Source organism: Sphaerodactylus townsendi, linkage group LG02 (genome assembly GCF_021028975.2).
Source record: "Sphaerodactylus townsendi isolate TG3544 linkage group LG02, MPM_Stown_v2.3, whole genome shotgun sequence".
In the NCBI taxonomy this organism is placed as follows: Eukaryota; Metazoa; Chordata; class Lepidosauria; order Squamata; family Sphaerodactylidae; genus Sphaerodactylus; species Sphaerodactylus townsendi.
Genome location: NC_059426.1, coordinates 56113745 through 56126973, shown reverse-complemented (window position 1 = coordinate 56126973; position 13229 = coordinate 56113745). Strand labels below are relative to the sequence as shown.

Genomic DNA, 13229 nt, shown 5'->3' with positions numbered 1-13229 from the left:
AGAAAACACAGAAAATCTTGTGGAGGGGGTGGACAAAAGCAATGGCTCAAGATTTTAATCTCTGACAAGGATCAAGAAGGCTTCACAAATTCTTGGAAATTCTCATTCTTACCCATCTTAGCCAAAGTTACTTGTTCCTATATGGTTCTATGCATTTCCCTCCCACTTCTGAAATGAGAAAGTGGCAACAGTTTTCTATTGGTGAGGGACTACATTTGCTGGGCTGCTAAGATGGTCCTCATGGTACCGCAATACTGAATGTGTATTTTTAAATGTGTGTGTGTGTGTGTGTGTGTGTGTGTGAGATGTACTTATAATCATATTAGTTTGTACGATTTCATCCTTCTATCAAGGATAACTCATTAAATAATGCCATAAGGAGTGTACAAAGATGGCTTCAGACGTTTTGCAGCAATAACCTCCGTAACCTACTCTTTCTTTTTCACTTTCTATGACCATCTTTCTCTTCCTCAGTATGCATCTCTCTACTCCACTTTCCCTTCTCTCTATTTTAATTTTAAATTAAAAACAACTGCCTGTGCCATTAACTCAGTTTAGATCAGGATGCAACACACTTGTGAGAACAAGCTTGGGCAGCCCAACCACGGTGCCTGGATGTGCCAGGCAAGCAAGGCAAATTTAAATATCCCTCCAGCAGCCCCTTAAACAGGGGTGGCCAACCTATGGCACTCCAGATATTCATGGACTACAATTCCCACCAGCCAATTGGCCATGCTGGCAGAGGCTGATTGGAATTGCAGTCCATGAACATCCGGAGTGCCATAGGTTGGCCACCCCTGCCCTAAACCATCCAGGAATTGGGTGGGCTAGGAAGCTGACACTGCTGCTCTTCAGAGAGAGGCCACCAAGAACTTGAAGCCATGCCATCTCCAGCACTTTTGGATTATGCTTCAGAGTGTTGCTAGATATTGTCTTGGCCTTGGCGAGGCAAAGGGCAGCACAGGAAACTGGATTGAAAGAACAGGCTCAGCCTTTCAGTCACACGTGTTGGTGCTGACAAGGCTGGATATCAGTGGATGCCTCTACAGGAGGCAATAATTTAACAGGCTTCCTTTTAAAGGAGCCAGTGCTAAATCAGCACAAATGCCTCATCCTAGAGGCAATGAGCTTGCAGCCCAGTCCTACCGGTATGTTTACTTGGAAAGATACTCTGTTGATTCTAAACAGATTTTCCTCCAATAAAGTATTTTTTTAAGATTGCAGCATTTATTTGAAGGAGTGGGCAAAAGGAGGAGAAAAGTATCAAGAAGTTATGAAATCCAGATATACCCTGCCACTGATTTCCAAAAGCCTTTGGGTATTACTGCGAACAAAATGCATCAAGTGTGCTTTCACTATCTGTTTTGGAAGGCACGTCTTTTTGTGTAGGAGCGTATCTACTTAATTAGTGGGACTCTGGGTAAGAAAGCTGCTAAACGTATGATTAGAACTTTGTGTCCCCAAACCATTTGCTCCAAGTTGAGCCTGCCACATCACTCATTCGACCCCCTAATTAAACCCAGATGAGTGCTTTCAAAGTTAATACTCCAATGATTTAATAAAGCTGCACAAGAAGTTAAAGTAACAATAAGCTTCTACAAAAAGCTTTCCAGATGTCGCTGAGGCAAATGCAAAACATCAAAATAAAAACTTCAAAAAAAAAAAAACCTTGGAAAAAAAGCCCATCTTGGAACAAACTACAAACTAATTAAATATGGGGATGAGTTCTCCAAGAATAAATTGAAGACATAAGGGTCTGATGGAGGCCGATAAATTATACCACAAGCTAATGTTACTGTGCAGAGTAGCCTGCACATCTAGGATAACCAGAATTCATTAGTGACAGGATCATTTCAAGCACTGCTGCTTTCACTATGTGAAATATCTTTCTTATTTATCACAGGAAATGAGAAGGGAGATATACTGCAGATTCTCAGAATAATAAAGGGTCAAATATGGATACAGAAATAAAACATTATTTTGGAAGAACACCATGAGATTGGTAATCATTACAACTAGGGTTTGGAGTTTTCTTTTGGCTAGGGCCAATTTCCAGGATGTAGGGAGAGGGGCCTGGGCAAAGAATGCCATCTGCCCACTTCCTTCCGACCATTTCAGTTCCAAATGCAGGCCTGAGGCTAGACTGAAATGTGACACGGAGTTGCTCTGCCACCATCTGCTCCATTTCCTCCTCAAGAAAAAGTAAGTCAAAGACCACCCTATGAATGGACATCTCACCCTGATCCAACAAAGGCATTCCTTTTAAAGCAGGAGTTCAATATCTGCCTCTTTTGAAGGTCAAGGGATAACCTACTTGGTCAGAAAAGCTTCAATGTTTTTAACCGAATACTTCAATGCCTTTTTCCTGCATGACTGTAAAAGCCAGAATGGGTACAGGTCAAGATCACAAAAGAGATCTGCATGCTCCCCTGTCAGCATCCACAGACAAGATCAACCTGAATCTATCCATAACAATAAGACAAGCAGGTACTTCTGACACCTCAGGTACTGGATCTACTCTAAAGACAGAATTAATAAGAGAGATTTTCATCATTAAATAACCTCCCCCCAAACATCGCTGTTAGGAGCCAAAAAAGGCTGGCCTGACCACTAGGCAGTTGCCCAGGGTGCCAGATTTGAGGGGCACCTAAAAGGCAAGAGCAGCTGCCACTGGTCTACCAGCAGCAGCTAATAGCCAAGTTGGGTCAGGGTAAGGCTGGAGCTACCTGGGCCCCAGAAACACAACCTCACTGGCTGCTGCTGAAGCCAGCAAGGGCGAACACCCACAGAATAAAAGACGCACAGAAATGAGCTGAGGCTGTGATGGTGGCAGCAGTACCAAGCCATTCCTGCTACACCTCAGCCCCCACTACAGGATGAGGAGGAGCTGATGGCAGCTACATGAAAAGCAGCGGCAGCAGCATGTCTCCCAGAGCGGAGAGGTCACAGCCTTCTGCCCTCTGTCCTCCTCTCTCTCTCTTAGCTCCCCTTACTCCCCTCTCCATCACCTTAGGAGGATGAGCAACAGCAGCAGCTACTATTAGTGACTACCTCTCCTTTCATTTCCAAAACAAAACAAGTACACAGACATGCAACAATATGAACAAGAATATAAGTCTTAAAGACTAGCTAGGTTTTGTTCCAAGTTTTCATCTACTTCCTCACATGTATAACAAAGCATGTGGTGTGCAGGCAGCGTGCTTCATTTCATAAAGATACTCGAATAAAGTAATTTTTTAGCTTTTAAAGTGCCCAAAAGTTCCTATTGGGTTTTCTGCAACCGACTAACATGGGCTTCTCAAAAATGTATTAACAGCACAAATTAATAGTCATGAACAACACTCTAGTTGCAGTTTGGTATAATAGTTTTGCTACAGCTGGCACAGTGGATGTTCTCTTCCACTCTCTTTTCTGCAATATTTGCATAGTAGGCATATAGAATTGAACCCCTGTCACCATGCCAATTGTCCCAAAATCTGAGCAGCTGCACCTGTGTAGCTGTACATGTGCAGTACACAAAAGAAAAAGGGACCTCCCTGCAACGGCCGGGCAATAATGAATGGGTTGCTGTAGATCTGTTCTCGCGGCCAAGAGAATGCTTGGGGAGAGTGCTTGGGGAACTCTGTACGCTGTTGGACTCAAAAGAGAATCTGCCACCAATGTGCTGGGTGACCCGCACAGAAAGATGGGTGGACGGATTCTCCCTGACAGTGGACAGTGTGGAACCTAAAGTGAACGGGTGGAGGGGAGGAAATAGTGTCTCCTGCCTATTGTGGTCATGTGGAAGCACCTTCAACCCAGGATTGTGCAACAGGATTGCTGGTTTATCGATTTTCAAAAATCCCTGGTTGAGGGGAATAAAACGGGCCAACCTTGTTTTGGGAATGGGACCCTCCCCCAATGGTTTATATAACATCCGCCCCCCCGTTATATTTGGTCTGTGAAGAATCTACCTCTGTTTAGGACTGTCTTCTGAATGCTTGACAGGGCTATGTTTATCTGGAATGTTCTTTTGGTTTGAGAGAAAAATTCACACACATATGCAGGGATCTCTTTCTCTTCACTGTGCTCTATAGTCTGAATGTCAACATTGACAGAGAATCTTATTGTTTGAACTTCTTTGTTGGAGCCCATGGGACATCTATTCTCTGTATTCCATGTCTTAATTTACAGTCTTCTTAGCTAAAGCTTTAGAAATAAATAGCTAAGGGAAATTGTTCAGGTCTATCAGGTCACTTCTTAAAGCAACAAGCAATGCTTTCTCTTCCAGGAGTCATATAAAAATGCAGCATTTTTCTGCAATGGAAACATGAGAGTTTGCATAAACATTAGGAACTCAGCTCCCCCCTTTACCATCTTGACCTTTGAAACAACTGTGTTGCCCTAACTTGTTACCCCACTGCTTTTGATCTTTTCCAGGTCTATAAGCTGTGCCAAATAGGAGACAGGTCAAGTCCAATGTGAGCCGGGGACAGAGGGCAAGCGTTTGGCACAATCAGTCCATACGCAGTGCAACTACATCTTATGTTTTACTTGGTACTTCCAAGTTGTTGCTTGGACTTGTTCTGAAAGTGAAAAGCACATGAAATTATGCAAAACAGCCACTGAGTCACAGTACCATGTGTACAATAAATTTCAAATTGAGTATTCCAAAGTGAATATTCCTGGAATACCAACACAATCAGGAAGAAAGATACAGACAAACAAACATACTTTGTAAAAGTGTGCACAATCATCCTTGGAATTCACACCTGGGCATTTGGTAAAGATACCGGTAACTTCATATATGAGAGCAGGAGTGCACCGGTGCATGTGTGAGTTCAAAACAGAGAATGGGTGAAATGAAATGGCTGTGCAGTCAGTGAAGCCTAGAACAAGAGATTCCTCTCTACTGATTTATGCATAGTATTTTCTGCAGAATAGTTACAGTTGTACCAATATGAGAAACTCTGAGCTTTTTGCCAATATGAGAAATTGTTCTATGATGTTACATATTCACACTTCATGAGTTATTGTTTGCTATCATGTCAAACAGCAGCCCAGAGGGAGCTTTACTAGCCTGCCAGTGAAAATATCCTCATAAACCCTGCTATCCATGCCCCCACCTGCAGATGGTCGGGCAAGTACTGAGCAGAGTGACTGCATTTCTCATGTTCTCTTGCCGTGTGGAAGTTTTCCCCCTTGAGGCTCACCTGGTTCCTGCTCTACTCCCTCTTTCTTGCCAGGCCAAAACACTTTTAATTAAGGGGCTGACCTTTTACAAATCCCTTTGTGGTCCCCTCTAACCCAAGGACTATCTTCTTACATTTAATGGTATGTTTTCATGCTCTGGCATGTTTTTGAATGATCTGTTTTAATGGCTGTATAGTTCTCTTGTATGATTCCAAGTAGGTATCTGTCAAGGTGGCATATTTTTTCTAAACAAATAAATGCCCCATCTAAGAAACATCTGGCTATCCCACCAAGTGAATGTGTAGCCCAGAGACGCACAGAATAATTTGTCCAAAGCTTTAAAAATAAACTCTCTCTTTTTAATTTTTATTTTTGCTCACAGCATGCAAGAGCCAGGCAGGGCGGAATGTGAAGAGCAATGTCTGCAAGTGGTGCGATAACACGTATCCAGTCTGTGAAGATCATGTGTGCTACAGCAACTGTGACTTAAGCTCCTACTGTGAAAAACCAGAAGAAATATGTGTCTCTATATGGTAAGCAGAAAAGGGACCAGGGTCTCCTAATGGCTGATAAAATAATACATTGTTGATAAAATAATTAATACAAATAGAATGTGACAGCAATAACTTTTATGTATTGTAAATATTGTTTTAGGTTAAACAAACAGTAACAGCAGGGAACATTAATACAATCTGTGCTATAAAGATATAATTTGCTAATAATCCCATGGAACACTACAGCCTACACACCAAGTAAAAAAAGGATCTATGCAGGTGATGTTTCCAAATGCTGCATGTTACAGCCTGAAGTGGCAATCAAAATGCTTGATTGGATTCAGAGTATCACGAGCACAGCTCTGCTGGTTTAACAAATCCTTGCTGCTTCCTCCTGTCCTTTGCAGCCTTCCCCTCCCTCCTGTGCCACTAAAAATCTACTCTTAAGGATCGTATGGGGTCTTTGGAACAGTGCCAGCTGTAACACAGATAAATGCAGCTCCAATGGAGACTTTACAAGCATTTTCCCAGTCACCCTTAATTGAGCATGTGACCCAACTTCACCAACACTACCACTCACCACAACCTCAGTCACACAGGTTCAAGGACACAGGTAGGTGGGACAGTCAAAGTTCACCAGCCGCCTTGTATTTTACTCTGATCCTTTCACATAGCGAGTTCCCTCTCTCATTCTCACAAACACGACCAAACAGGCCAACCCTCTATATGCTCCCCTTCAGATTCATGTGCTTAAATAGCTCTTTCTTCACTTTCTTCCTTTCTCTCCATCACACATGTGTGCTGTTTTCCATTAACTACCCTCCATTTTTTCAAGATACTTCCATTCAAAATTACATTATAGTTCAAGCAGAAAATATGTTCCTACTGTTCCTACTATGCTAGATAGTCCAGAACACACACACACACACGCACACACAAACGCACAGACAGGGAGAGAGAGAGAGAGAGAGAGAGAGAGAGGGAGGGAGGGAGGGAGGGAGGGAGGGAGGGAGGGAGGGAGGGAGAGGGAGGGGGAGAGGGAGAGGGAGAGAGACGGAGGGAGGGAGGGAGGGAGAGGGAGAGGGAGAGAAGGATGAAATCTGCCAGAATCTGGAAAACCCTAAATTTAATTAAGGAGTAAGGAAGCAGTATAGTTTTCATGGAGAGGGAAAAAGTTTGAACTCACACTAAAAATTCTCTCTTTTTGCTCAAGCATCCCTTTTCTTTATTTTCATTCTACTTTGTCTTCTACAATGTTCTTATTCATGTAAGTGAAATGGAAGACAAAAATAAGACATACATTTGTATGCTGGAGAAAAGTAAACAGTGACCTCTGGGATAAATCTTGCAGCCTATTTTGTTATGTTTTCATTGGTGCCCTTGGGAAAGAAGAGGAACATGTTAATGAAATGTGCAGATAATACAAAATTAGAAGCCATCTGAGGAAAAAAGGATAAGGCGATTCTACAGGATGAATTGAAATTAGAATGTGTTTTTAAAAGTCATGTTGGTGGGAACAACAATGACCATTTTTTAATAATATAGTAGCTCATTGGAGAGAAATGCGAGAACCACCAACATTTGTGGTCAACAAATATTGCAAGATGAATAGGAACACCCATTGTGTTACTGCAACAAAGAGAACAAATATAACTTTGAGATGTATCAGATGAGGCATGGTGGTCCACTAGGCAATAGGAATAGCCTACCAGGTCTGATGCTGATGGTACCAAGAAACAGGAACCCTCCATATGCTTGGATAAGACACAGATGAAGCCAGAACAGGAATACTGTGTTTAGTTTGGGTCATCCATGTTAAAGACCAGTATATGCAAACTGGTGGCCAGTAGGTAAAAACGAAAACAAGACTGGAGATTGGTATGAGGAGAGATGTTAAAAAGCTTCATGGCTATTCCCATGTTACTTGAGTGGTGTTAAAAGCACAGCTGGTTAACATTACGCTGTCTTCATAACAGTTCTTGATTGTATGTTTCAGGAAACAAGATAATGAAAGCATTAGGGTGAGCACTCTCTGTCACAACCCACAGTTCCCTGTGGAAAATGTTATGGTTCCTAAATATAACACATCACAGTGCGTTATGGTCCGCCAGCACAGTGAAGATGGGATATTTTACATCTGCGGCTGTGTGAATGAACAGGAATGCAACGACAAGCTTATATTTAAAAATCAGACCAATGGTGAGTACTTTTAGTCAGTGGTGGGGCGCATATAATTTTTTAAAAATTCAGTTTCAAGGAATCCAGCCCAAAGTCTGAATTAAAGAAAAAGCTCCACAACAGAGAAACTTTTATCTGCAAATATATCCTATATTAAAATATGATTGAATGTTAAGAAAGACTGCAATCTTCCTGCCCTCCATACGTTTTCATGAGATTCTTACATTCTCATAAGGAATTCTCGGGCCAAATTAGACATTACGGTGGACACAAATTTGACCTGAGGCAGTTGCTACCATTTCCAGCAAGTATTTTTCCACTTGAAGCTTGGGGAACTCTGGAGATCATGTTCCTCCTACATACAACTTTTCAAGTACAGAACCTGCAAGGGGGTGGGAAGAGAAGATTGTCTGGCCCTCCCACACTGAAGGCCCAATTGTGGTATTTTTAAATGGTCAATTTCTTGAGCTAAAATGGTGGTGGTGGCCACAGATCAAACCAGTTACCACCATGACATCTAGTTTGGCCCTCAGATGTATTCCCCAGAATGTCTAGTCAGAACGATCTCAGGTGACAGACCAAGGAAAAACCCTTGCCTGTTGTAAACAGTTGCTAATTGGAACAGGCAACAGTAAGCTAGAAAGACCAATCTGATTAATATAAGTGGGATGTAACAAGCATGATGGCAGTCACCACATCACATCATTATTTACCCTTCCTATACATACGTATCCCTGATTTTCTATCAAAAGTTAGCTTTGGTAGGAGCTGCATCTGTTTCCTGTTATGCAGTTTAAAAATAGGGATGGCACCATCACCACCACCTCCTCTCAAAACATTCCACTGGAAATCTGCTGTCAGGCAAAAACATAAAAATAATAAATGTGCAAACTTATGTGGGAAGAAACAAAAAGCAGGGATGAGAGTGACGCCTTTCCTCATTTATGCCTTTCGAATGGAGCTTTGCTCAGTTTGAATCCAACTGATGTAACGTTTCAATGAGACCAGTACAGGCTTCCAACAGATGTTGTGCTCCATGGCTAAAACTGAGGTTTGAGCTTACAGACTTTTGGACAGTGGTTGGACATTTTGTCACAATATGCATTTGAAAGGTATAACAGAACCAGCATGATTATCTAATCTGATCCAGGTCAATAAGTCTCTTTTCTCTATTAAATGTTCCATATGAATCCGTTTCAGAATCAACGGCTGAGTTGTAACATGCTTCAAAATGCTTGCTGGCATTATTTATTTATTTGTTTGGTATACCGCCCTAACCCCGAAGGGCTCTGGGCTGTGTACCCCAGGTCCCGGTTCCAGGTTTTGGGGAGTCACTAACAAGCTCCCCTTCTTGCCCACCTGTCCACATACCCACCTGCCTGCAAGCCTTCCCTTGACCACACAAAAGATCTCCCATTGCCTGCAGTCTCAGCTACCCACTCACCTGCACCCTGTCACACATTTTGTCTGTTCTTCCTGGGATCATCTACAGTAATCTGCTGAGCCCAGAAAAACTCCTTCCAAATAAAAATGCACCATTTTCCCACTCACACCTTTTTGAAGGTACATTAGGACTCTGGAAAAGTGGCTGAGTATTAGGTGACAATCTGGCTAAAATCAAAAGATGTCTCACTGAGAAATGTTTTGATGCCCTCTAATTTCTTGTATCATCTGACTGACTCACTGGTTTCTGGCAGAGACTGCACTTGGAAGCCCAAAGAAATATGAGGCAATGGATTAGTTTTCTTTACAGGTCAGCATTTGTTTTCATAGAAAATGACCTGACTGACATTTCTTCAGGCTCATTTAATGATCTCTGCTGAAAACTGAAGACTTTGCGACACAGGGGGCAGCATACTTAAGTTGCTCCTGGGATTTATGCACACAGCCGTTTCTTCAGAGTTTGCACATTTAGTTCCTTGAAAATATTCTGAAAACATATGGCTTTCCATTGAATTTCAGAGCTACAACGATGTGGTCATACCCATCAGGTAAATCCATTAAAATACAGGTTGAGACAACCAAGCCTAACACTTTCCAAAACAAACTTTGCGGAAAAAAAATTATATCATTTGAGACTGATCTTGTGGCTTCAACCCCATTTGAATGCCTATTTTAGAAACATTCACAGCTTTGCAGAAGTTTTGCTGTGGCAGATTTTTTCCCCAAAACTGCCAAGTCAAATAGCCAAGTGCTTCAGGTTTCTTTTTCCAGTATCTGGACAGCAGGCTGCACCCACTCGTGTCATACTGCCAGAGGCTTTTGCTTACAGGACAGTTCTTGAACATCCTTCTCTCAGCTATTACATCTGGCCAAAACGCCTCTCAACAACATTTTATTTGAATTTCATGACTAGCAATGAGAAACGGCACACACCAAAAGGATGGGCCACTTTTATTGAGTATTCTTTCCTTAGAATAATCTGATAATTAATAACAGGGCCTTTCAGTATTTCAAAAGGCCTGGAGCCAATGCGTTACCAGCATTTTCCATACTTTTCTCTTGTGTTTCCACATACATGATCAAGTAGTCGAGTCCTTGCAAAGACTATTAATTACAGGCAGCAAAGAGATTTTGGCTTCATCATCCTGAGATTTGTATGCAAAAGGCTTGTAGTTAGGCACACTGCTGGTTCATCGAACCCGGTGAAAACTCTGATTGGAAGCAGGTCTCTTGGGTCTCAGGAAGGGGTCTTTCCTGACCTTGATATCTGAGATCCAGGGACTGAAGGGGATCTTCTATATGCAATGCATATGCTCTGCCACTGAGCTATGGCCCCTTCTTGGCTCAGGTTTCTCAACTTGGACACAGGAGCAGAGTTAATAATGTTATGAAAAGCTGTTCTGTATTAGCATGTTTACATATGTAGAGATATTCTTGCCATCTCTTCTTTCCCCCTTCTTCCTTTCACCCCAGGGTACTCTATGTTACAAAGCAAGGAAATAATCCCTGTGGCAGCCATCAGCCTGCTGCCCCCCCTGCTAGTTGCCATCATGATAACAGTGATATTCTACCTCTGCCGAACCCACCGGCAGAGGAAGAGATCTAAAGACTGGGCCCAGAAACAAACCCAGCGCCACATGCTGCCTGAATCCAGCAGAGCCCGCAAATACGATGAGATCTTGTCTGTCAAGATAGACACCCACACCACCCTGAGCTCGGCCTGTGCCAACAACATCAACCACAACACTGAATTGCTGCCCATTGAGCTGGATGAGAGAGTGGGAAAGGGGCAGTTTGCCGAAGTCTGGAGGGCAAAACTCAAGCATGCCTCCTCAGGCCAATATGAGACAGTGGCAGTGAAGATTTTCCCTTGTGAAGAGTACACCTCCTGGAGGAACGAGAGCCAGATCTTCACGGATATCAACCTCAAGCACGACAGCATCCTTCAGTTCCTCACAGCAGAACAGAGGGACTCTGGTCTCCAGAAAGAATATTGGCTCATCACAGCCTACCACAGTCAGGGAAATCTCAAGGATTACCTGTCCAGGCACATTCTCAGCTGGAGGGACTTGCAAAAGATGGCCGGTTCTCTAGTGAGTGGTGTGGCTCACTTGCACAGTGACTACACTCCTTGTGGCAGTCCAAAGATCCCCATTGCCCACCGGGACATCAAAAGCACCAACATCCTAGTAACAAGTGAACAGGAATGTGTGCTCTGTGATTTCGGAATTGCTCTGAGGCTAGATCCAGCCTTGAGTGTGGAGGATTTTGCTAATAGCGGACAGGTGAGTACTGAAAAATAGCTAAGCCATTTGTTTTGCTGAATGGAGGGCTGAACGGTCTTCAGAATACCAAACAGGATTTGCAATAATGGATAGTTTGCAATGACAAAAAGCTCATTGTAAAAGATGCCAGCATACTTCAAATCCCTGGGCAGTCAAATTTAAGGCCAGCCCTTTTCTCATTCCTTTGCAGCAGGTCTTGGGCATTATCCTTTGACATACTTTGTAGTCAATGCCTGTCTTCTGCAGTAACTTCAGAGGAGCTGGAAATTCTCCTTCATGTGCCAATCATATCTCAGAATACTTCCTTAGCGGCAATTTATGATGCCTTTCCCCCTTCCCACAAAGAGAAAAAATATGATTGACTCAGCAAGAAAAAAGTGTGTGTGTGGTGGGAGGGGAGGTTCGTCTTCCAAAACACATATGGCAGCAACAGCAGTGGTTTTTATTGATAGCACATGATTGTCCCTGTTACTTGAAATGGGTAACAAGAATGGCTTTCTATCAAGGACCCTTGAAAGTTGTATTAGCAATGGGTCTCTTAGCATAGTGCTGTGCAGTTAAATTTTTAGTATCTTTCTCTCCCAGTAATTGCTGCATATTATAGTATAGCCTACTAGGAACTGAGCTACAGCCTTGTTGGGGTGGGTCCTCCACCTCTTAATTGAAAAGCATGGATCTCCTGGGTTTCAAATACCTTCAACAATTCATCTGCGTCATTCCAACTGCATGCTTAGTCACTGCTCTTCGTAGGCCTGAAAAAAACACACCAGAATAATTGGGGAAGGGACTTTTACCAGTTAAAAATTTGAAAAATTTGAGGGGAACATTTTTAAAAAGCCCTTGTACTGCAGACATATACCATACGTTTTGTTTACATGTAAATAATTTTGGTAACTATTAATATAGCAAGTGGGGACCCACGAAGACTTCCAGGAGGCATCTAATTTCCCCTCCCCCACTAGTTTCTCTTTCCTGAAAGCCAGAGTTGCTTCTCCCCTTTCCCTGCTGTCCTTCTAGTGTTGCCACCTTCCTTTGGGAGCTTTGGGGGTAGATCCAACCAATTGGAAGATGATCCATTTTTAAATTGCCACTAGACTTCTATTTTGTTCCATTGCTACAGCGTTACGTAACTACCCATCAAAAATAATCAAAAGATCCAGAATATTCTATACGCAACTCTTTAAATGGAAATGTTTAATTGCAGACGGTGTATGCCATATATTTTAATACATATAAGTGTGCTTTCAATTTAGAAGCAACATGGTTTCTCCTTTGCACACATTTTAATGCCTACTAATTTTTTGATCAGGTGGGCACTGCCAGGTACATGGCTCCTGAAGTTTTGGAATCCAGAGTGAATCTTGAAGATCTAGAGTCATTTAAACAAATGGATGTCTATTCCCTGGCCTTAGTTTTATGGGAGATAGCCTCCAGATGTGAAGCTATCGGAGGTAAGATGGTATCCGAAGGTACACGTTCTTCAAATTCTGTATTTATAAGCAGTCAAGATGCCTTTAACTGAAACATGCCTGAACTGAAACATGCCTGAACTGGGAACCATCTGTTAAGACGGAATAAGATGGTGACTCGTAGTTCAGTGTTAGAACATGCAGAAACTCCCAGGTACAGTCCTAACACTACTGTGTGAAGGTCTGTG

General features: G+C 42.5%; 1 protein-coding gene across 2 annotated transcripts in view; it reads left to right on the top strand.

Moving 5' to 3' along the window:
• The window catches only part of LOC125426866 (TGF-beta receptor type-2-like), a 53376-nt gene that overhangs the window by 27167 nt on the left and 12980 nt on the right, over positions 1 to 13229 (top strand). For both annotated transcript variants that reach the window (XM_048485676.1, XM_048485677.1), the window contains exons 2-5: positions 5555 to 5705; positions 7663 to 7865; positions 10761 to 11572; positions 12882 to 13023. In XM_048485676.1, the coding sequence (XP_048341633.1) occupies positions 5555 to 5705; positions 7663 to 7865; positions 10761 to 11572; positions 12882 to 13023 (1308 nt within the window). The remainder of the gene's footprint in view (positions 1 to 5554; positions 5706 to 7662; positions 7866 to 10760; positions 11573 to 12881; positions 13024 to 13229) is intronic.